General features: G+C 40.7%; 1 protein-coding gene across 1 annotated transcript; it reads right to left on the bottom strand.

Moving 5' to 3' along the window:
• Positions 1–250: 250 nt before the first annotated feature.
• Positions 251–13,446, bottom strand: LOC117431424 (vascular endothelial growth factor C-like). The gene is made up of 7 exons (XM_034052305.3): positions 13,002–13,446; positions 10,187–10,403; positions 6,684–6,874; positions 5,957–6,108; positions 3,824–3,912; positions 3,023–3,359; positions 251–2,237 (listed from the first exon to the last, which is right to left on the bottom strand). Exons 1-7 carry the CDS (start codon positions 13,110–13,112, stop codon positions 2,102–2,104), a joined length of 1,233 nt encoding a protein of 410 aa, XP_033908196.3. The 5' UTR covers positions 13,113–13,446; the 3' UTR covers positions 251–2,101.
• Between the last annotated feature and the right edge of the window lie 11,307 nt (positions 13,447–24,753).

Genomic DNA, 24,753 nt, shown 5'->3' with positions numbered 1-24,753 from the left:
TTATTGCCTGCGTGCAGTTTCTTATACGTTTCTATATTAACTGTAATTTGCCATGTCTCTGCCCGGTTCTGAATGCTGCAAAGAGGATTGGTTGGTACTGGAATAGTGGAAGCTTGGAATGTTATGTTTTTGCATGCATGTAGGGTTTGAAATAGTTTTTTGTCTGACACCACTCTGCAGTGACTATTAATTCTATTGCAGTACTTTTACACAATTTTCAAAAATACTGGACACAAAACAAGTGTTCTATAAACAAGTATATTTCATATAGAATGCAAAATCACAATACTGTACAATAACAATTTATAAAACAATGATACAATAGTTAATAAATATATTTACTCTTCTTGAACTTCACAGTTTTCACACAAAATATGTTCTTTTAATTCCCAAGACAACTGTCAAGAGGAGAGGTACTGAAAAATGACATATAAAAAAATCTGATTTCTATACATTCCTGTGCAATGCAGGTACATCATTTCTATGTGACATTGTCCAGCCGTAATATATGTAAATAATACATGTAAAACATCTGTATACATATATTGTATAAAGTATAGTATTTTAATTGATCCAATGCGATTAGAGAACAGCAGTCTACACAAATCCAAGCAGCTGTTTCTTCAATTGTTTCACTTGGAATGGTAAATTAGCCCAGTCACCATAAATGACCCTCACCTGTGGCTGCTTATCCAAATAATCATTTTGCACTGCTTAACTTGACATTACCACTTGACAAGCAAACCAAAGGGTACCATTTTTGATAACTTGAACTTTCTTCACCAACTTGGAGGGTCTATAAACATATAAGAGTAAGGTAATAAAGGGTAACTAAAAACAGGTAGGCACGCCTTGTTCAGTACCCCTTTTGAAAGTTGTTCTGGTCATTTGGTTTTGGACTTGTTTTTAATGTTGGCAAGCACTCCTTTTTAAATGTTTTGTTAACATGCCATTGTTCTGAAATAAAATCCTCAGTGCTATATTCAAAACTACAGGAACATAAATGATCAAAACCCTTGCAGTATATATAATATGCGTTAATATACCATAATATCAAAACCTTTTATAATAATGCATGTATAGCACTTTTGTGACCAGCACATACAATGATTTATTACAGCAATATCAATTCCTATAAGGTACTGAGGCAGGATAAACTGCAGCTCAAAGAATAACCTTTTTTTTTTTTAATCGTAATTGGCTATTTTTATAATGACTTGATAAAGAAAAATCATTATAGTTTAATAATTATATACTGTACCTTTTTTGTTGCTTTTATTGTTTTAAAACAAAATTACATTTTAAACAATGGCAGCCCATTATTACCTACAGTATAACAGAAAATAAAAGCTGTTTTTATTGTTATTGAAATCTTTGAAATTAAATGAAAAAAAAACTATATAGGCTTCCTATAATTGTTTTTAGCCATTTACAAAAAACAAGGTTTTTACTTTTCAGTAGCAGTTCCTTTCTTTCTCACTACCTACAGTCTCACTGCACCATACACTGAGCAAAAGCTCCTAAGGTATGCTCAAGTAGGAGGACAATCTGGTCTAAATGCTGTCCTTAAAAGAGGGGACCATTGGCTGGGTATCCCAGGAAGTAACTTATTAACTAATGCCGCAAGGGTGGCCTAGCAAAAAAAAAATTAAAAATAAATAAATAATACTCTATATATATATATATATATATATACAGAATATGTACTGGTAGACATGGGAATGTATGATTAGCGAACACAAACTGGTGAAACAGCCATAAGCATATGCCATTTTGTATATTAAAGAATAGCTGCTGAAGGCGAATTATTTATCTTTTGTTTGATACATAATAACTACGACCTTTAGTTCACTGGTTCCGAAGTGCATACATTGCAATAAATCCAATGATTTTGCATAGTTGATAGTTTCACGTTTTATGCTTCAGATTGTAAAGCATAGTAATTCACACCTTACAGTGCCCTTCTGTTCATCCTTCTCTTGAGATAATACGTTGCTGTAGTGAACTACTGCGACCCACAGCATAGTTCACTGTGTGGTTCTTGTTTTCACCAATTGCACGTGTCGTCTTGACCTTTTTCTGTTTGTTTTCTTCTGAAGTGCTAAACAGGATTTCTCTGTGCAGATGCCAGTTCATAAGATCTCATGTAGTTCGGTATGCAGTGACAGACATAGTGGCTGAAATAAAATCCAGATGCACATCTCCTGTTCTGAGTCCTACAGGGCAGCCGGTAACAGCTGGAAAAAAAAATAATTATATAATTTTATATATATATATATATATATATATATATATATATATATATATATATATATACATATATAAGCTCTGGGATATGCTATTGATCTGCCTGATCTTGTCTGCTGGACTTGGTGGGTGGTCAACCCATTTTAAAGGCTCAAGTTCTAAAGCCAGTGCCAAGAAACTTTGTGACTGCAAGCAGACAGAATTTGTTTGAAACTAAAATCGCCATGAAATGCCACGGTTTACATTTGACGCTATCTTGCACGCAATGCTTTGGCAAAAAGTATCGAGCGGTTTGTTGGGCTCACGATACGTTTATAGTTTGCTATTTCCATCACACTCCCACGGTAACAACCTTCAGTCCTGCCGAAAAAATATTCCTGCAGCTTTATTAATGATGAATATGACCCAAGCAGGTTGATTTTCTAAATGAATTCATTGGTGTTTAGTCCTTTATTAAAGAGCACAGTGAAACCTTGCTTAGGGGTACCTCAGTATGGAGACCATCTCACTATTAAAACCAAAGTGTAACAGTACTGATATGCTTCTATTAACTGAAAAGGCACCATCAATATACCCAGCCCTGTATTCAGTATCAAGGCCACCATCTGCAGTCTCAAGTATATTAAACCTCTGTTCATATATATATATATATATATATATATATATATATGAAAAACAGATACAGTAAATGAAAACAAAAATAATAATGCTTTAAAAATGACACTAACTCAAAAAAAAAAAAAAAGTACCAGTTAAATATAAAAAATCCAAATACCTGCAGGTGTTGGGGTTGAATTTCTTCCCCAGAAGCAGACAGGTGGCGTCGCTCTCTTTGCACTCGCACTGGCAGGTAACTGAGTTCAGGGGCTGTCTGCTTGGACAGCTCTCCCGGCAGACACAGCCGCACTGCTTCTCATCCCAGCTCTGATCAGGCCGGCAGGACTCGGGGCCTGAATCCTCACCACAGACGCACTTGCATGAGGCCTCGTCCAGCCTCCGCCTGGCTCCGCAGCTCGACTGGGTCAGCCCGTTCCAGCACAGGCACCGACAGCTCTCCTCATCAAACCTCATTCGAGGTCCGCAAAAGTCTGCCAGAGCCTCGCTCAGGGATCCTGTTTGGAAGGAAAGAACGCAAAGGGGATGAGAGGCGAATTAATAGAATGCAAAGGGAACCTGACAGGAAATGTGCTGTATGGAGAGTTGGAGCCACTTCTGAGTCTAGTTTAAACTTTGCTGCCTCCTACAATCTAATTTTTCCTTTGATTAATTACCTTCCCTTCAATATTTCAGGTATTAAGTCAGATAGTGAAATAAAGAAATACTGTATTGCATATTCTCACCAACCTCTTATAACATTTTATAAATAAGGCCTACTCAAGATAAGGATCTTTTTTTTTTTTTTTTGGAAGCCGACCCAGTGGTTGAAAAAGGACATTAGATAGCAAGCCTGGGAAATAATGAACTAAGCAGAAACAGCAATAGATAATGATCGAACTCATACATAATAGGGTAGTAAACTGGTAAGACATGAAATATTAAGAGGGATGTATGTTTAAATCAGCTGCAGCAAACCTACCAAATGCGCTCATGTCATCCGGAACACACTGACAGTCAACAGGGTCCCAGGACAGACCAGGAGGGCAGGATGAGTCTGGCCCAGCACATCTGTAAAGACATGATTGGTTATGAGTTTTCTCATATTGACACTAACCTTTTAATTATCATGGCCCCATCGGCTCTATGGTAGTGGTAGCAGTGGTGTAGTGGAGCAGGAACAAGGCAGAACATCGCTCCGGTGCTATTTTCTATAGACAGCAGTGGTGTAGTGGAGCAGGAACATGGCAGAACATCGCTCCGGTGCTATTTTCTATAGACAGCAGTGGTGTAGTGGAGCAGGAACATGGTGGAACATCGCTCCGGTACTATTTTCTATAGACAGCAGTGGTGTAGTGGAGCAGGAACAAGGCAGAACATCGCTCCGGTGCTATTTTCTATAGACAGCAGTGGTGTAGTGGAGCAGGAACAAGGCAGAACATCGCTCTGGTGCTATTTTCTATAGACAGCAGTGGTGTAGTGGAGTGGGAACATGGTGGAACATCGCTCCGGTGCTATTTTCTATAGACAGCAGTGTTGCAGTGGAGCAGGAACATGGCAGAACATCGCTCTGGTGCTATTTTCTATAGACAGCAGTGGTGTAGTGGAGCAGGAACATGGCAGAACATCGCTCCGGTGCTATTTTCTATAGACAGCAGTGGTGTAGTGGAGCAGGAACAAGGCAGAACATCGCTCTGGTGCTATTTTCTATAGACAGCAGTGGTGTGGTGGAGTGGGAACATGGTGGAACATCGCTCCGGTACTGTTTTCTATAGACAGCAGTGGTGTAGTGGAGCAGGAACATGGCAGAACATCACTCCGGTGCTATTTTCTATAGACAGCAGTGGTGTAGTGGAGCAGGAACATGGCAGAACATCGCTCCGGTGCTATTTTCTATAGACAGCAGTGGTGTAGTGGAGCAGGAACATGGCGGAACATCGCTCCGGTACTATTTTCTATAGACAGCAGTGGTGTAGTGGAGCAGGAACAAGGCAGAACATCGCTCCGGTGCTATTTTCTATAGACAGCAGTGGTGTAGTGGAGCAGGAACATGGCAGAACATCGCTCCGGTGCTATTTTCTATAGACAGCAGTGGTGTAGTGGAGCAGGAACATGGCGGAACATCGCTCCGGTACTATTTTCTATAGACAGCAGTGGTGTAGTGGAGCAGGAACAAGGCAGAACATCGCTCCGGTGCTATTTGCTATAGACAGCAGTGGTGTAGTGGAGCAGGAACATGGCAGAACATCGCTCCGGTGCTATTTTCTATAGACAGCAGTGGTGTAGTGGAGCAGGAACATGGCAGAACATCGCTCCGGTGCTATTTTCTATAGACAGCAGTGGTGTAGTGGAGTGGGAACATCGTGGAACATCGCTCCGGTGCTATTTTCTATAGACAGCAGTGGTGTAGTGGAGTGGGAACTCACAAGACTCAGATTTTTTTGCACAACTGTCTGATTCAGTTACTCAGTCCTCTTGATGCAATAAAAAAGCATTTGGAACTTCTTCTATTACAAACTACTTCTTTAAAAAAAACTGAAAATGCTGCCGAAGAAGACAGCAACAGCTGAATCATCTCAGCTATGCAAAAACTTAGCTAAGACATCATCATTCTGCCACTGACACACAGCCACGTAAAGTAAAGAATTCTGACATGATGGAGAAAGACACTTTGTGGAAATACTTGTAGAAATTAGATACATGCATGACCTATTATTACCTGTTGTTACTAGTGGAGTACACCACTGCCAATAGAGTTTAACAGTCACATGATTTTTCTGGCATCCGAAACCAAAGACAATTTACAAATAACAAAGAATATTGAATAGCAAATGTCATAATACATACATCTAGTTTTGTCAGTTTACAAATGCATTTTCATTTCTTCCAAACTAATAAATAGCTTAAGCTTCGACATTGTATAATTATTTAATACAAAATCTTGTTTCTTTTTTTTTTATTTTTTACCTTTAAGCCAGTTACTTTTGACAAAAGGTAGTTTGAAATAAGCAATGCATTTCTGTGCATCATGACTGAAACACAACACAAGAGAAAAGACATACTTGTTCACTTTGCTTCGCCCTCCTTTTAGGTTTTGGGTTTTTTTATTACTCACCGAGCAAGTTTGTCCTTTATGGACCTCCTGATGACGGAGTGGTGTGGCCTGCTTGGGTTGCTTTTGGATTTGCACTCACAGGATGTGTGGTTTACAAAGCTGATCATAACTATCTCAGGGTGTCCAGACGGAGGAACTGAGAACTCAAGAAGCTAAAATAACAAGCGTGTTAGTAACGTAAATCCCCCATCGCAGCTGCAAATACAAAACTAGAGCTATCAGTATCATGGAAAAGCAGATCAACACGATCAACATCCACAGACTGTCCATAGAAAATGTAAGAGTCACATTCAGCCATTGCATGCTCCTCCATATATTCCCATGCTCTACAAATCTCAATTTCTTCAATATCAACCACATGTAATCAGAATTTGATATTTATGTGAAATGGGCAGTGTTGTGTTACGTATTGTGAACCCTGTCGTGAGATGAGAAAAAAACCCCCACAAATGCCGACAAGCCTTTTTTGCATTGTAGTTAAGTAGCACGCTTGTGAGGTGAGTTGTCACAGGTTCGGACCTGGTATCCACCCTGTTACATGTACGGACATGCGTACCAGCGACCTCACCGTATTACTGCCCAGAAGGGAAAACACATCAACTGTGGCAGGAATCAACCAAAGAACACTTGCCTTTGTGTGGTGTGTTATTCCCCTGTTACAGTAACATTCCAGTTCATTTTCCAGGGTGGAAAAGTATATCAGAATGCAGAGTAATCGGATGCTTACTGTTTTGCTGCTGTAGTTGTGGCTGCTGTTGGTACAGTGCCAGCCCTCGTGGTTGCAGCAGCCTCCACAGCGATGCACGGACACACATGATGGCTTATAGAAGTGAACTGTGCTCTCAGGGAACTCCTTGGTGATGTCCAGGCACACTTCTCTAGGAGTGCATTGTGTCTTTTCATATTCCAGCATGATACCTGTTACAAAAAAAAAAAGCTTACAGCTAGTAATAAAAAAGAATTCTAAACTATATATATATATTGTAACGATCCGTGTATTGTGTTTGTGTACTGTATTCCCTCTTGTTTCTATTGTCTGTTATTGCCGCTGTATTGTGTTCCTTTCCCCCCGTCTGTATTACCTGTAGCTGCGGGTTCGCTCTGTCTCTGGCTGTGCGAGCTGCCCTGTCATAGGCTGTTTGTTGTGTGTGCCCATTGGTCCTGGTGTGCGGCTGGGGACCAATGGGTTAGCTGTTCGCTCTGGCACCCGATTAACATAAAGGGGCGGGGCTTAGCTATAAAACGGGGCGTTGCACGCTCATTGTGGTCGGTGTAGAGCAAGTGGCTAGAGCAGTGGGCTCTAAGAGGTTCATAAATAAAGCATTGAACTTGAAAACGGCGTGTTGTGTTTGTCTATCCTGCGCACTGCGTGGAAACGCTACACTGGTGTCAGAAGCGGGATCAATACAACGAGTAATCCAGCGTTGAGCAGGAACAGGAGAAGACAAAGATGGACAGATGGCTGTGGTACGACTCCAAGCCGTCACAGAACCGGTGGGACGGCAGACTGGAGGATCTCCTCGGTGACTTGGAGGAGCGAGGCTGGTGCCTTGCCTGCGGGGAGTTCGGGCACCAGGTGACGTGCTGCCCCTTCCAGGAGGAAGGGGACCTACTGCCTGCCCGAAAACAAAGGCGGAGGAGGGGTGGTCGTTCGAGGAGGTTAGCGAAGGAGTCTAGATCATCTCCAGCGTGTGAAATGGGGGGCCTACCGCCGCCGCCGCCGCGTGAGAGAGAGCCAGGGCCGCCGCCGCCGCGGGAGAGAGAGCCAGGGCCGCCGCCGCCGCGTGAGAGAGAGCCAGGGCCGCCGCCGCGTGAGAGAGAGCCTGGGCCGCCGCCGCGTGAGAGAGAGCCAGGGCCGCCGCCGCGTGAGAGAGAGCCAGGGCCGCCGCCGCGTGAGAGAGAGCCAGGGCCGCCGCCGCCGCGGGAGAGAGAGCCAGGGCCGCCGCCGCCGCGTGAGAGAGAGCCAGGGCCGCCGCCGCGTGAGAGAGAGCCAGGGCCGCCGCCGCGTGAGAGAGAGCCAGGGCCGCCGCCGCGTGAGAGAGAGCCTGGGCCGCCGCCGCGTGAGAGAGAGCCTGGGCCGCCGCCGCGTGAGAGAGAGCCAGGGCCGCCGCCGCCGCGTGAGAGAGAGCCAGGGCCGCCGCCGCGTGAGAGAGAGCCAGGGCCGCCGCCGCGTGAGAGAGAGCCAGGGCCGCCGCCGCGTGAGAGAGAGCCAGGGCCGCCGCCGCGTGAGAGAGAGCCTGGGCCGCCGCCGCGTGAGAGAGAGCCAGGGCCGCCGCCGCGTGAGAGAGAGCCAGGGCCGCCGCCGCCGCGTGAGAGAGAGCCAGGGCCGCCGCCGCGTGAGAGAGAGCCAGGGCCGCCGCCGCGTGAGAGAGAGCCAGGGCCGCCGCCGCCGCGTGAGAGAGAGCCAGGGCCGCCGCCGCGTGAGAGAGAGCCAGGGCCGCCGCCGCGTGAGAGAGAGCCAGGGCCGCCGCCGCCGCGTGAGAGAGAGCCAGGGCCGCCGCCGCGTGAGAGAGAGCCAGGGCCGCCGCCGCCGCGTGAGAGAGAGCCAGGGCCGCCGCCGCGTGAGAGAGAGCCAGGGCCGCCGCCGCCACCTGAGGGAGAGCCAGGGCCGCCGCCGCCGCCTGAGGGAGAGCCAGGGCCGCCGCCTGAGGGAGAGCCAGGGCCGCCGCCGCCGCCTGAGGGAGAGCCAGGGCCGCCGCCGCCTGAGAAAGCACTACTGCTACTTGCCTTATTAAGAGAGCTACCGCTGAAAGCGCCAGTCCTTTTAAGGGCTCCTGCAAAGGGCGCGACCAAGGGACAGGAGCAAAGAGAACCGCTGGCGCCTGAGGGAGAACACTTGTGGCATGAGAGCGAGCTCCTGATACTGGGGTACCGAGAGTCACGCAGCTCAGCAGAGAACAGATTGCCTTCCGCACAGCACGGCCCGTCGGCTCACCCACCAAAGGCCCTGGAAGGAAAACCGGACATGCGGGGAGGGGGTCTGTGTTTCAGGGGTGGAGGTTGCCGAGCCCAGTCATATGCTGCATGGAGCCTTGTGAACTTTTTGGGGGCAAAAAGGCTAAGGTGGGGGTAGTGTAGCGATCCGTGTATTGTGTTTGTGTACTGTATTCCCTCTTGTTTCTATTGTCTGTTATTGCCGCTGTATTGTGTTCCTTTCCCCCCGTCTGTATTACCTGTAGCTGCGGGTTCGCTCTGTCTCTGGCTGTGCGAGCTGCCCTGTCATAGGCTGTTTGTTGTGTGTGCCCATTGGTCCTGGTGTGCGGCTGGGGACCAATGGGTTAGCTGTTCGCTCTGGCACCCGATTAACATAAAGGGGCGGGGCTTAGCTATAAAACGGGGCATTGCACGCTCATTGTGGTCGGTGTAGAGCAAGTGGCTAGAGCAGTGGGCTCTAAGAGGTTCATAAATAAAGCATTGAACTTGAAAACGGCATGTTGTGTTTGTCTATCCTGCGCACTGCGTGGAAACGCTACAATATGTATATATTCAGTGGGGCCGTGACAAGTTAGATTTATACTGTACGATGTTACAGATTAGTTGAGAGTTGAATGGACCACGTCACCCAGGACGCACTAGAAAAACATGGAACTAGATACTGTAGGAACTTGATAACCCAGCAGCCGACACAGTTTGAATGCGCTTCAATACTGGAGAGACCCTAAACTGTGTTATTTTTTATATTGGATTGCCTGTAAGACTTCTCATTTTTCTAGGTAAAACACAAATCCAGAAACACATGTAATTATGTATGTCTCAACCCGGCTGTAAATCCACAGTCATTTACTTTCGTAACAATGCCATTTGACCCAGCCATTTATCCTGCAGACGTACTCCCTGTGCATCACTGATTAGAACCCCACATGAAACCCCAAACTCCCTTTGCTGCAGTGTGCTAGTGGCAGGATAAATGGACTTCATCCAATTTAAAGTGAAAATAAAGTCCAGAAATGAGAAGGACCTTGCAAGAAAGTTGTTAAACGAGTGAGAAAATGTATACAACCTTGGCTCTAAATAAAAAAGATTCAATACCAATAGGATTGCTTATTAGTTTATCAATGTTTTACTCCTGTATATATTGAAGGCAGAACCCACCATTCAGCAATAAGCCTCAGAATTTAGCCCAAGATGAATGCCCAGGCTGGATGATTCCTTTTTGTCGTGAGTGTTTAAAATTCACTTTGTTGAGAGATAGCTTAGTATGTGGCTACAGGGGTGGTTTCAGTGCCTTACTTCGTAAGCTCTCCTCAGTCATCCCTCCTGCATACAGCGGGGCCTCCTTCACATAGCCCCAAGCTGCCTCTTCGTGCTCGGGTTCGTGGGGTATAAGAGCAGCCTTCCTGTGCAGGCACTGCTGGAGGAGACGATACTCTGGGTATAGGAGGTCCAGCAGCTCGTCCAGACTCGAGGGAAACTGCAGCTGTTCCACCAGATCACTGCCTAACTGACCCTGCAAGAACAAAGCAGCATACGTGGCTAATGGAATCATTCTGTGTCTCTTACCCATCATGCATTTCTTTTTGCTACGTAGGTCTCACGGGTGCAGTTTTGACGTTATAATAAACATGTATTTATGTAAAGTATGTCAGTCAAGCTAGTTGGGTAATGGCAGGAAATACCTTGGGGACAATTTCAGTCCCCAGGTGCAATGAGCAAAGGAAATACAGGACTACCTGAAAGTAGCTTGCAAACAAAGTTTTATTTACCGCAGTATAATACCAGATATAATTTAACATGTCGGCCAAAAATGAAATCCATGGCAGTTGTTTTACCTTGAATGGAACTACCATAGGGTATATCAGCAGAAAGGTCCAGGTCTATCGCTCCATTCTTATTTTTCCATGTGTATCTATGTGGCCCAAATGTTGACTTTTTTCCTACTTTGCATACATTTTTTTAAAGTGAGCGCCAGCGAAAAATATTATCTTTTAAGTTTCATCTTATATCATAATGTTAAAAAACATACTGAACGCTGAAGTTGTTTAAAGATGGGCTCACTTTAAAAAAAATCAATGGTTGTAAAGTGGGGAAAAATTACCTTACTTGGGCCTACATCGGATTTTATACACATGGCAATAGACAAGTTAATTTCTGCAAAACTTCCATAGTAAATATTCAATTTTTGGCTGTCGCTTGTAGGCAAAATTCCCATTATATTTACTGTACTTACTTATTAATCTGGTCCTTAAATAGCTTACGCCAGACTAAATGACTACCAATCTACAAAGAAAAAACCTGTTTGGGCTTGCAGTGAGAACTTAGCTTCTTAATACAGTGTCTCTCTTTCAAACTTGAATACTACTCAGTCTGCCCAAGTTCCCTGGGGTTTGAAGTACAACAAAAAAATGAAGAGAGATGTTTACACCTGGGCATGTTCATAAAGAACACTGGGCTGACTCAAATATCCCCTAGGAAGTGCTGAAATGCTGAACGTTTTCAAACACAGTATCCTCTTTTATTCAGAGAAGTCCACCGGTGCTGCTTAAAAACAGTGGTGGCCAGATTAAGGACCAACTGAACAAAGGATGGATGTTCACTTCCTTTCCCCAGGCAAGGTGCAGCATAATCGGCCACTGTAATGTATTTGGTGTCCTTGAAAAAGGATTGACAGCAGTATATAAGAAGCACATTGCAAAACAGAGACAGCAGTTTCCACAAAACAAACTATGATTTATTTTTCTGTAGCGCTTGGTTTGGCCTGTTCTCAGATAGTGGTCTGGCAAATGTTTTTACAGGTTTCCTCATTAGAACATCTTTAGCCAAAAGTAAAGCACGGTGTAGGTTTTCCAGTAATGTTCATTGCAATTATGCCAAACATCAGACCCATCTGTTCCCCTCAGAAAAAACATTATTTAAAACTCTTAGCTCTTATATTTTACTTTCTCCTTCAACATCTAGATATTATGAGATAAAAACTAAATCTGTTGTTACATAGAGATTACCCCTAAAAATAGGTGGTTGATACAATGCGTAAAATGCTCTAAAACAAACAGCAGTGGTGTATATAGGTTGCTCAAAGAAACCCCTAAGTGTAGTAGGCACATGTTGCAGCTAGTTTGCAGCTATTACCCTTATCTTATGACACAGACTTGGTTAATTCCCTGAATGCAACAGATCTGTTGGATACTGTCAGGTTCGTTAAGTATGTAGCTTTCAGTTAAGAACGCCTCATAGCTTGTAAGCCCTTTTTAACTTATGACATAATCTACAAATGACACTTTCAGTTATATTGTTACATACGATTATTACTTCTTTATTTCACATTTCCATTATTCAGGTCTTAATTATCCCATTCCAGGCTCTTAATGGGGTTGAAAAGGCTACAAGGACAAGTTTGACAAGTCTTTGGTAGCATGTACAGTCAAAATGCAAAGAAATGGATGTTTAAACATGGCACATGTTTAATGAACACAAACATACTGAGGCTGTGTCTTTGTGCAGTCTGGTTAAACCTCTTTTTCATCTGTCTTTCTTTTAAAGGTCTTTGTTGCTATCTAGTCAGCTATTTAGTTTTAATAACTAAACGTATTTGATGGCACAGTCTTTCTTTTCTTCTGTTAACTATTGCACTGCCCTTAATATTTCACGAATGTTTAAGTCTGATGGAATAATGGAAAGAGTACTGTGCATTCTAGGTAACTGGAAACCACAGTGTGATTAGTACCAGTACAGAGACCAACTCGCTATTCAATTTGCTCCTATTGATGGCAATGCAAAGTCACCATCAATATTAAGACCACCCGTGTGTTCAGTAATCAGACTCTGCAGTTCCAAGTGTATCAAACAGCTGTTCTAAAAAGATCAGCATTACCTAAATGACATCTGGATAAAATAATACCTAGAAATATGGTTAAATCGCTCAATATAGTGTTATGCAGCTCAATACAGTGTTATGCAGCTCAATACATCTTTTTAACCTAAGGTAATTAAATGTTTCAAGAAAATCTATGTTCCGTTACATTTTGTTGGCCCTAATGACCAACCTTAATAGTGCGGTTTCACTGTAATTAAACGAAAGTGCAAGGCTTTGAAAATGACATCATCTCACCTCAGTTTCTTCCCCTTCCTTATAGTACTCATAATAATCCTGGCCAGATTGAGATCCACAGCTGGGTGTAAACACTGGTAGAATCCAAAAGTAAATCTGAAATCTCCACATAGTGCAAACAGAACCACAAAGGAAGAAGAGCAACCAATGGGCTCAATGAAGTACAGCGCTTCCCTTGCTGTGATGACTTAATTTCCAGTTAGCGGTACCAAATGAAGCAACCCTCCTTGTTCAGAAAGAGAACACCTTTAACCTTGTCTAGACTTGCAACAGCACATACTTTCCCTCCTTTAGATTTTCAATAAGACCTCAGTTGCACTCTTCAATTTTCTTGGCATTTGCTGTTTTATATTTAAATCAGTCAGTGAAAGTTGTCAAAGCTTTGCCTAAGTTTATTTGCACAGCCAATTCAGGCAGATACTGAATTCACATGAAGCTGTCGGGACTTAAGCCCTGGCTTTTGCTGCTGAGAACTCCCCTCCTATTTGACGTGGGAAGAGATGTTAATAGGAGGAGCTGTTTTTTTTTAGCTTGCTTCATACTTCTTTTATCAACAGACAGATTTTTGCAGAGGATGAACAAGTCTAAACAGCAGTGCTGCTGCTTTTTCTTTCTGGATTGTTTTAATATCAGTTAACCGCTTGAATGCGTGATGGTTCTTCTACAAGCTTTGGAAACAGAATGGATTAAAAGCACCATTGAATTGGGCACAAACTACTGTGTTACACTCAGTGTTTTAACTGAATAACAAGGACAAACCGGGTGGTTATGGTACGTTTTGGGACTTTAGTGTTTGAAGAGAAAGGTGTATTGCTTCTGATCTGTGTATAAAATATGAAGCAAACACAAAGTGTGCACCGTGGTGTTATAAATGAGCAGTTCTAGATGCCTGACTGAAAACTTGTCAATCATGAGGGAGAACAGTCATTATAATCAATAGATTTCATTAACATCATTCTTGATGAAGAAATGTTATTGTGCCCACATAAGTAACATGCCATGTTTATATTGTGTAAATTGCAAGAAATTATTTTCTTTAATTAATATTCGGAAAGCATATTTTTACACATTAAATGTATTATTTATTTCTTAGCAGACACCCTTATCCAGGGCGACTTACAATTGTTACAAGATATCACATTATTTTTACATACAATTACATTATTTTTGACACATTATTTTTACATACAATTACCCATTTATACAGTTGGGTTTTTACTGGAGCAATCTAGGTAAAGTACCTTGCTCAAGGGTATAGCAGTAGTGTCCCCCACCTGGGATTGAACCCACGACACTCTGGTCAAGAGTCCAGAGCCCTAACCACTACTCCACACTGCTGCCTATTTAGGTTTGCAGCTTATCTGGACCACTGCACGCACCCACTCACAACGTGCAGTAATGTGTTGGAATATGCAGATGGTTTTGTTTGCTTAGCTGTTTTGTCAAGTGACTCACATGCCAGGATCTGAGCAAATGAGAAACCCGGTTTGGCCTTTGTCAGAGCCATTGATATGATAATTAATCAGAACTGGGGAACTGGAAGAAAAATCATTCCTGTTTTTCATGTGTACTGGTTATTTTTATAATGGCTCAGATTGGGACGCAGATCTACACGCATGCCGTGCTACAGAACGTCAGAGGTGCTCTGTGATTACTCAACAGGATATTCACTTTATCGTATTACCAGTAAGTGAGAAAAATTGATTCCCCTCCCAGCTGTAATTAAAAACTGACATTCCTGGAACATTCTGAAAATCAGCAGGAACCACTTACTTGTTTGACATTGAGAAGGGGAGTGTATACAGTTAATTAAACTATTGAATTCCTGCCAGTTGGTTAGTATAGTTGTAGCTTTGACATAGTACACAGCCACACAATGAGATTATATTTGAAACAGACCATAAGTTAACATTATATAATGTGTTGAAATTATAAGATGACATCAGTTGACAGTTTCACTAATATGTTGATGATAGTTCACATCATATGAAACACCCAGAGCCGCTGTCACATGTATATGTACATGTCTATTGCACTGTATATGTGCAGCAGGACTCTTACTCTATGTATGTATATGCTAGTCTTCGATGGTGCAATATATCTTTAGTTAAAGGATGTGCGATAAACAATCAATGGTGTAACTATAAATGTATTATAAGGATGTAACAATATAATACAGTTATTAACAAGACTAATAACAAGATAACAAAAACTTAATAACAAGACTATATCAATATAATGCCATAGAGCATGCAACTAAGGCATTTATAAATACCTAATCACTAAACAGGACATGAGGCTTGATATTAGCATAACAAATATTACTGTAATAAACTGTTATGTCTGTGCAGCAGGGCAGAGGCCCTCATGAATTAAGAATGCTTTTGTGTATTTTGTTCGTTTTTCTTTTTTTTTTTTTTTGGTATAAATAATTTGAGAGCCAGACACTCAGCCTGAGACACGGTTCCAGACAAGTTTGTTTACTGGGAATCGCAAATGATGATTGGACGGCTGCGGTTCCTTGACCAGCTGATGGGCGTGTCCCGGTGGCATCTCAGACACACCTCCATACTGCAGCCAAGGGCAGGATCGTCCATGCTACCCGAACAACAAAACCGTCAAGCAAACATATGATCCAAAGCCTCTGAGGACTGTGTGTGAATCGGGGGGCAGTGTTTTGATTATTATACAGAGCAGGAATTTGTTTAGATATAAAATAAATATAGCAAGGTCTGTCAGCAGGACCTCCTTGAATAGCAAAGCCTTCATGGCAAACTGTGTTTTTGTTTTGCCTGCCTGTATTTTCTGTTCCATGTCACCATTGTAATGATTTTGCCTGTGGGTGACCATTGTAGCATCATGCAGTCTTGTTGTCATTGTTCATAAATCCTGAATGCCTGCATGGCGTCTTCAACGACAACTTCCGGTGTCTCACCCCATCTGTCAGCGGATTATCCACTATCACACAATGTTACTGAACGTCTAACCCAAAAACGACATGTTTATACATGTTTCAAAAATAGATATTTAAGACAACCTATCCTTTTTCCCAATTCTTTGTATTTTTAAATAATAATAATAATGATAAATCCTTAATTTCCTGCCTACAGGGTAGCAGCAATGCTATCAGCAGGTAATGAAGCATGATATATATCAGTGGTTTTGGCTCTGGATGTATGCAGCTTAACATCACTGATATGCTACAGGTGCCAGCCGGTTTGTGTGAGGAGATCCTCTGGCTAAGGAAGCCCTAACTCATTACCTGTCTAGAGCCAAGCCTGGTCTCCATGGAGATAGAACCCTATACATTGTAGACGATACAGCACAAGCTTAAACTACAAAGCAAGTGATCCAATTAGAGACACTCCAATAAGCATGATTTACTTTGCACTACTTTGTTCTTCCTTAAGAGTAAAATACAGCAGAAAATATTAAACAGTAATATCAGTTTTTTTAATGTGTTTATTGTTTTTTTTTCCTCTGGTAAGGTAAAAATATATATACATAGTGCATAAAAAACATCTGTGCAGAATAAGCTTTTCAGTGGTATTAAATACAATAACAATAATTTCAAGTTCCCACAATCGCTCGCTCTCAGGACCCACTTGTTCGCTCTTGTTTTTAATGCTCTCTAAGCCTGGTATCTGTTATTAGCTGTTGTCTAAATTGTTGTTTCAGGTTTTCACTTCATCGTATTAATTTAATTCTGCTTGACACACACATTCAGAATGTTTAGAATTCACATCCTAGCCTTTTATTTAATGTTTTATGCCTATATTTAATGTATTTGCATTTTTTTTACTGCTGTATTTAATGCACTTTCCCCTGTATGTAATGTATTATGCATTGTTCCTCACTGTCTTGTAAAGCGCTTTGTGATGGTGGTCCACTATATAAAATAAATATTGATTGATTGATTGATTAAGAGGTATATTAAGTGAAAAAAAAATTAAAAAAGGGAAATAATGTTTAAAACTGTAAAGGAAGAACTGCACCTGAACTTGATTTAATAATAGATACAACACAAAGGTATTAAACAAATACACACAGAAAAAATAAATAAATAAATAAATGAATAAATAAAAAAGGGGTTGCTGAGCCATGAAAAGACTATGGGATAGAGTTCAGTCAGGTTATTAACGTAAGAAAGAAAAGGTTGCCATGCTTTGTTAAAGTTCTCCTGTATTACCTGTAAATAAAATACTCTGTATAAAGTAAATTATCAATATTTCAGCATTATAAAACAAAGGAATCTCACTTGCAAATAATTACATTTTAAATTAGTATAACATTACTTCCCAAATTAAAAAAAGTAAACCATGATAAGAATATATGAATAAGAATGGCGAGTTCAATTTAAGAATATATACAGATGTATATCTTCGCTGTGTTATGCCCCTAATCTAATATAAATGGAATAGCTGGTATGTGAATAACCTAAGTGAGAAGATGAAAACATAACAATAATAGCCCTAATAATAATCCTCAGTGGGCACCACAGATATACAAGACAAAACATATTTGATAGGTTTGTCTCAATCTAAAAGAATAAAGTATCCTTCCGCAATGTTATACATACTAACAATGGGAGGAGGAGGTCGAGGGAGAAAATAAATAAATAATAATAATAATAATAATAATAATAATAATAATGATAATGATAATGATAATAATGATTATATATATATATATATATATATATATATATATATATATACACACACACACACACATACAAGAGAGTAAATATCATTCGTTTCTTGTGCAGCATAGAGGACATGTCGGGGAAAATCCTAATCTTTGAATTACCATACCATAGATTTCCTTTCTTTCGAGCAGCCACAAGAATGTTGACTTTGCTCTCTCCATTCCCATGGGATCGCCTTCGGGAAGGCCAAGAATTGTAGGGAACCATTCCCACCCTTGACCCCTCGGGAAATCCCACAAGTCTTAGATTTTTACGTCTGGCACGGTTCTCAAAGTCGTCCATTTTGTCTTGAAGTTCCAAAATAGCTACGTCCCTGCTCTTCTTACATTAGGCTATTTCCTGGCGCAGGGCCAGCATTGCAGCCTCGTGGTCCCCATGTCTTGACTCCAGCTCTGATACCCTCTTATTCGTAGATTGTAATTCATGAATTACCTTCAGTTGAATTGAACTGTCAGTTTTATGAAGACGGGTGTCGATGGTATCTGGTATTTTGGAGATGCCATTATCCATTTCAGAAATGAACCCCGAAGGGGGCGAAGGTGAGTCTGTCAGTGCATCTGCGGCTGAGGAAGGTGTCTCTCTGGGAGGGCCGCATCTTTCTTGCTGTCTGGGTTCTTTTTTGAACAATGTAATATATATTGTATATATATATAATGTAATATACGATTTGGATGCTGATCAACAACAGACACCTCATGGTACCAAGCTACTGAACCGCCTGCATTCATGGTGCCTGACCAGTAGGGGCCACTGAAGTGCAATGAGGTGAAATATCCCCTGTCGATATTCCTCTCCTTTATGTGACTGCATATGCAATGCACCCAGTGGGCCCCCAGTCAAGATTGGTGCTGAGTTTTAACCAAGCAATATCTTCACTGGATGCTCCACCGGGCACTACTCCATTTGAAACCTTCTTGATGTTACAGCTTGAACAATGTTGATCCCCCTTCAGTATTCAACATACCAATAGAGTTGCATCCTGGATATACCAGTCGCCCTTTTACAGTCCCCTTATTTGAATCGCATTCAAAAATGGATCTGTTTGTGGGTTTACCAGAACAGTTTTCAGAGCTGAGAACAGTCGTATGAAGGCTATAGTCCAGGATCCCTAACCTAATGGCAATATGTACAGTTAAGCTTTTTGCTTGTTTTGTTTTGTTTCAGTGCCCAAACAAAGACTAGCTATAGTCTGTGTGGTGAGACTTTTCAATAAGTGGGAGTTCCTATTAACTTCCAAGAGTCCTTTTATAGGGATTCTGCAATGCAAATCTGAACTTTGAGTTGATCCAGAATGAATTCATTTTCAGCTGCTTCAATTTGCTTTACTACTTTTTAGGCAGTCTTAGCATTTTTATGTTTTATCAAAATATTCACATTTTACCCTTTAAATATGATTGAACATTGACAGCAAGACAAGACATATTGTTTGAGTGACAAGGCCTAACCGGAACCAGCACTGTTGTACAGTATTTAGAAAAAGGTTGTTATCCATTGCATATAACAAATGTATTGATCTGCACGGAACTTGTCAGCTGAAACTGAAATACTCTATATAAGCAAAGGGCTATCACTGCCCAAGGACTCAGTCAAGGAGCATGGCTGAGGAGAATCCGAGACTGTAGGGCTATAAAGAAAGCCAAGGCTGAGGATGAAACATTTTCACTTTTCAACAGACCTCGTTTTATGATAACCGTATTTGAATTAATGTCATTAAAACAGATGGGGTTTGAGACTCACAGCATGAGCAAGGGGAAATACAAAGTTACATCAATTTTATTTCCAAAGAATCCTTGTGTGAATGTGTGAGGTTTGAATGTTGCAAGAGCAGTCGCTCTGTAAGGTACAATACAATTTTCTGTTGACCAGGAGCATTCTTGTGCTGACAGGTCATGCATCGTTTGCCAAAAGTCAGACTGTGGTTCTCCCTATGTGATTGAAACAACACATCTCTTTTTGGTGGCTCACACTTGTAAGTGAGTGTCGGCCAACACATGTCTGCTAGTGGTTAGGTGTTCAGTTCTTCAGCCTTTGTCTAACAAAACAACGTACACAACGGGAGTAGATACAGATGAAGTAAAGTTAGACCAGTTAAGAGCATTGACTAAGCCATTTTATTCATTATGACAGAATAAGTTTAAAGTATTGCAATATGTCAAAGTCATTATTGCAGGTATATTTAATAAAATACATGGGAATTATACAACCACAAAATAATTTTTTGGATATAAGGTAATTAAAAAAATTAACAAATTATGCATTTTATAAACCACCCCATTCAAATGTCTAATGGTGTGTACTGGTGGATATTAAACTTGGGATGTTTAAAGATATTCCAGTCCTGCCAGCTCTCAGCCTCTGCCACTTTAGGAAATCGTGTGGTGTAGAATAGCTTTAAATACAACAAGCAAAGTATTCACTGGATTAAGATAGAAGTTAGGAAAGTTCCCAGCATAGTCCTCTGTTGTGTCAGGGCTGAAAACCAGGCTTTCAGAGTTTGCAGCTCTGTTTAGCCTGAAGAGGTAAATCCGCGCTCAGAAACAGCAATACTTAAATTAATCTAAACTTGTGTCCAGTGAAAGGGAGTATAATATGCCAGCTGGAACAGTGGTAAGTGCGGTTACACAGACGACATGAAGCTGGAATGTTACATCCCGTGTGTGGTAGCGTAGGAGGAAGACAAGCCACTAAATGAAAACACGTCAAGCCTCGTCTTTGAAGGAAGTTGCTGGATATTTGAGTGTGGTTTAATGAGTTTGAATTACAGCATGTACTGTAGGAGGATGGCAACCATAACATGCATCCTTCAGTGAGAAATCACAGCATCAAACTCTATGAGACATAACTCTATTGTATCATGGCTGCCTTGGCATGGCTTCAGATATTTTTTATTTATTTATTCATTTATACAGAAGATTTACCCATTTTGACCGAGGCATTATTTACAAGGGGGTCCTATTAGACAATAAAACAATTACAAATACAAGCAACACAATAAATACGTGTGTGGTTCAAACTGAGTCAGCAGCCTACAAAAAAGAACAACATATACAGTATATTCACAAAAATATCCAGCCGGCGCTACAAAAGTGTTTGAAAGTCTTGGTATAATCGCGGGGTGCTTCGTCTTAGGAACGCTGCATCAAAGGTCAGCGGTAATACACCACAAGAGAAATGTAGAGCGCATCTCTGGTTAAAAACACTTTTCTTTGTCCTTTTTGACGCTCTGAGGAAGACCAGGATCGGTCAAAACATGTTAGCGATTTAGTATTTTTATATATAGTGACAATGTGCCTTTTCAACTCTTCCAGCTCAACTTACTCTACATCTATATACACAGACATGGTTATACTAAGCACTAACCATAGTTTACCATGGGTTTCCATGTTTATAATATGCATTATGGCTTTAGTAAAGAATGCCCTTTTGTTTGCTTCTTGCTTTTTGATGATAAAGTTTTCTCAATGCATACATTATATTACTATTAATAATAATATGCACAGGCATGTTTTCAGGTATGTTTGAAGGCTTTTTTAATGGGTCTATACTGAATAATACAAAATGATGTTTTCTATTACTACCTGCCAGATTTCCGATTCTGATTGCTTCGCCAGTCCATCTGAATACCTCTAATTAATAGGGAAATAAGGAGTCTTTAAGGCATGCTTTACAATGTACATATCATCTGACCTAAGAAACGTGCGCCCCTTCTCCCCAGGGGATTTCATTGTGGGCATTGCCTACATACATATTACATTCGGGATCCTGTCCATCTGTCAAAACAATAATGTATATTTGAAAGATACTGATTACTCCTCTTGGAGGTTTGGGAATGTGTGTGGTTTGGGTGGTAGGGTCTACAGAAAGGGTTATCTGATCTGGAAGTACCTGCATGGTTATTAATAATGTCTTTCTGTAAGGTATACTGCCTCATAAGGTTTTGTTTCCACATGCTCGAGAAGGCTGTTGCATTATAAGCCCATTCTGGACACACTGCATTAGCTGTGTAGGGTTTTAGAGATGAAGGGTGTGCTAACAAGGGACAAGCCTTGATGGGTTGAACAGGCTTTTTGCAATCCTTATAGTTAGGGAGCCCATTGATGTTTAAAGCTACATGAGAGGTAGCGATGTAGTCTTTACTAACAAGTAACAGCATTTCTTTCTGCTCATTTTCTTTTTTTTTTTTTTTAAGTTATTTAAATAATAAATCAGAAGTTTTACAACAACCTGTGTCCAAACTTCACACCATAAGGCTGGATTTAGGAGATGTGAGAGAGAGGTAAAGATGGGAAGTTTGCTATTTTTCAAAAGCTATTAATTAGCAGTTAGTTTTGATGTTTCTATGTGAAATCAAAGTATATTTTCAGTAAAATACTATTGCTAAATTGAATCTCCTACACTGTTTCTTATTGAGTGTGTTTTGGGGTAAGTCAATGGCTGCACTGGTGTCTAAAAGTCTAAGAGTTTCACTATATTGCAAATGAATGTGAGTGATTGAGTCAATTACAGTGCAGTGTAATCATGTAAAATTACATTGTCTAGCTTAACCCTAATTTGCACCACAATAGCCTTGTTGTTAAAACATCCCCTTCAATCACTGCATGCATAATTTTATCACATTACATTTCATATATATGTATGTGTGTGTGTGTGTGTGTGTGTGTGTGTGTGTGTGTGTGTGTGTAAGTAATGCAGTGATGTTTTTTATCCTATGGTCTCCAAAATGACGGATACATCTGAATTACAGTGGTGCTATGATTTGAACAGTGACGTACCAAAGTACCGCCACCCTAACATTTACAAATCTCACCAGTGTCATTGTGATCATCCCTAATGATCAATTTCCGAAACTGGTATTGCTGTAAAAGGATGTGACTGGGGAATAGATTTTTCCTCTTCTCATTATTGTGTTGAATATGCTGCTTTATTTAAGTTGTCTCAGTTTAAGGGACATGCAATTTAAAAATGTATTTTTTTTTAATTAAATAAATCGAATAATTTTAACCCTACTAAAATAAACTCATGGCTTTTCATTACAGCTAAAACAGATCCAGAGTCATTATGACGGTAACCCCCCACCCCCCCACGAATCATGAACGCAGTGAAATATTACTCTTGCTATTTTGTGGGATCTGTGTTCTTGAAGGGAAATTTTAACTGACTGCTGCTCATGAGCCATAATGACTGTCACTGACCACTCATGACAAGGCTGTCACCAAACGAGACGGAGCACAAGGCTACAAGTACTGCTGTTTGACTGTTGATAAGAAGCGTTTCATGATAAAATGCATGAGTGCGCGAGGCGGGGTCCTACAGGAACCATCTGCCCCTGATATTCATGAGCTTTTTTCGCATTTGACATGGGTAGATATGTAGATTACCACTGGAGAGCTAGAAGTGTAGAGTGAGAATATCTTGAGCTACTGTAACATTGTTTTGTAGAAACGCATTCCGGATTACCCAAGCTATCTAGACTGCTTTTTGAGTTACCAGTTTCATGCAACATTCATAGATGGGTTACACGTGCAAGGGCAAATTGTCCAGACTAGTTTTTTGATAGTTTTATATAATTTAAATGATTTGATTTTTATTGCACTGCAAAATATGACAAGAATGTTTTCAACAGATATAATTATGTAAAATAATTGTTTCCATATTTACAGTACTGCACATGTGGGTTATAGTAGGGAAAAGTGTAATCAAAACTGATTATAGTATAAATATTATGTTGTACCAGTATATAGTTTGATAGATTGATACTTGTCTTGTATACTTGTTCGTTGTCAGAAGGCAAATATTGCTAAATGCCTCATTTCACTTAATGGCTGTGGTGATTTCATCCACCATTTGCCAAAATACCTTGTAAATCCCTTTACAATTTGTTACATTACAGAAAATGTTATTTGCCTACAACATATACAAGGCAATATAATTTCTATGCTATAATCCAAAGGGAAGTAAAGCAGAAAAATGGATTTGTCTCCTTAAATAGTTGCTCCTTTCTCTTCTCCCTTCTCTGGTTTGTTATTTTAACAACACACTTGTTTATATTATAGTTTCCTCTAAAGGCTTCAGGCACAGATCTGAGGGTTTTCTGTTTTTTTTTTATGTTTTTAAGAAGCAAGGCAGACACACGCACATTTGATGACTGCCAGATTACTCATCCCGGGGGCCCTTGTTTTCGGTCTGGGTTTATCATAAAGCCTCACTCTTTAATTGCATAAGCACATTGCTGTTGACACTATACTCCTCCCTTCATTAAAATCCTCAGAATCTTGCTTACAGTGTGGGGTATACAGCAGATATTTAAATGAAATAGGAAAACAGAATGTCTTTAAGAAAAACAAAAAAAAAATCAGTGTATTAAAGTGACTCGGCAAGTACTGGTTAATTCAAGTTCTTTCTTAATGGAAATCTGCATTACTAAGATTTCAAAAAGACACAGCACATTGGAAAAGACACAAAACCTGTTATTAAACTTAGATTTAATGTATTTTTACGCTATAGAGGAAGTAGGTCTCATAATGTAGGGTATACGCTGTGAATAAGTGTGTTGTTTACGGCCATCCTCATAAATGAAATAAACACAGCACTTCAGAAACGTTCACGGATTATTCTGTTTATACTGTACAATGTACAGAAAAGAAAAGTATGCCTACATTGAAATGAAAGTGCTGAATTAGATCCAGCTTTGCATATACTGTACTTATCAAAGCAGCATCATTTGGACCATCATTAAAACAAATTCCATATAGATTCCAAAAAGAGAAGATCACTCAGCAGTGTTGATTCAAAGTTATTCAATGCTAGATCTTTCAACACTTTGTGTATAAACTTATGTCACTGTGTTTACGTTTGTCTTTCAAGTTTGGTTTTCAAGTACAGTACAGCATTTTACAAGGGATATCTTCGGTCTCGTAGTTTATGACGTCACAGAAACCCTAGATGGAACTATTTTCCTGTAACTCACTGAAGCCTATCTATTATATATACATATAACATGTTAGTAAGTTGGAAAGTTAATTAAAAAAGTAATGCCCACTTAAA

Source organism: Acipenser ruthenus, chromosome 23 (assembly GCF_902713425.1).
Source record: "Acipenser ruthenus chromosome 23, fAciRut3.2 maternal haplotype, whole genome shotgun sequence".
Taxonomy (NCBI): Eukaryota; Metazoa; Chordata; class Actinopteri; order Acipenseriformes; family Acipenseridae; genus Acipenser; species Acipenser ruthenus.
This window is presented reverse-complemented; position numbering and strand designations above follow the sequence as displayed.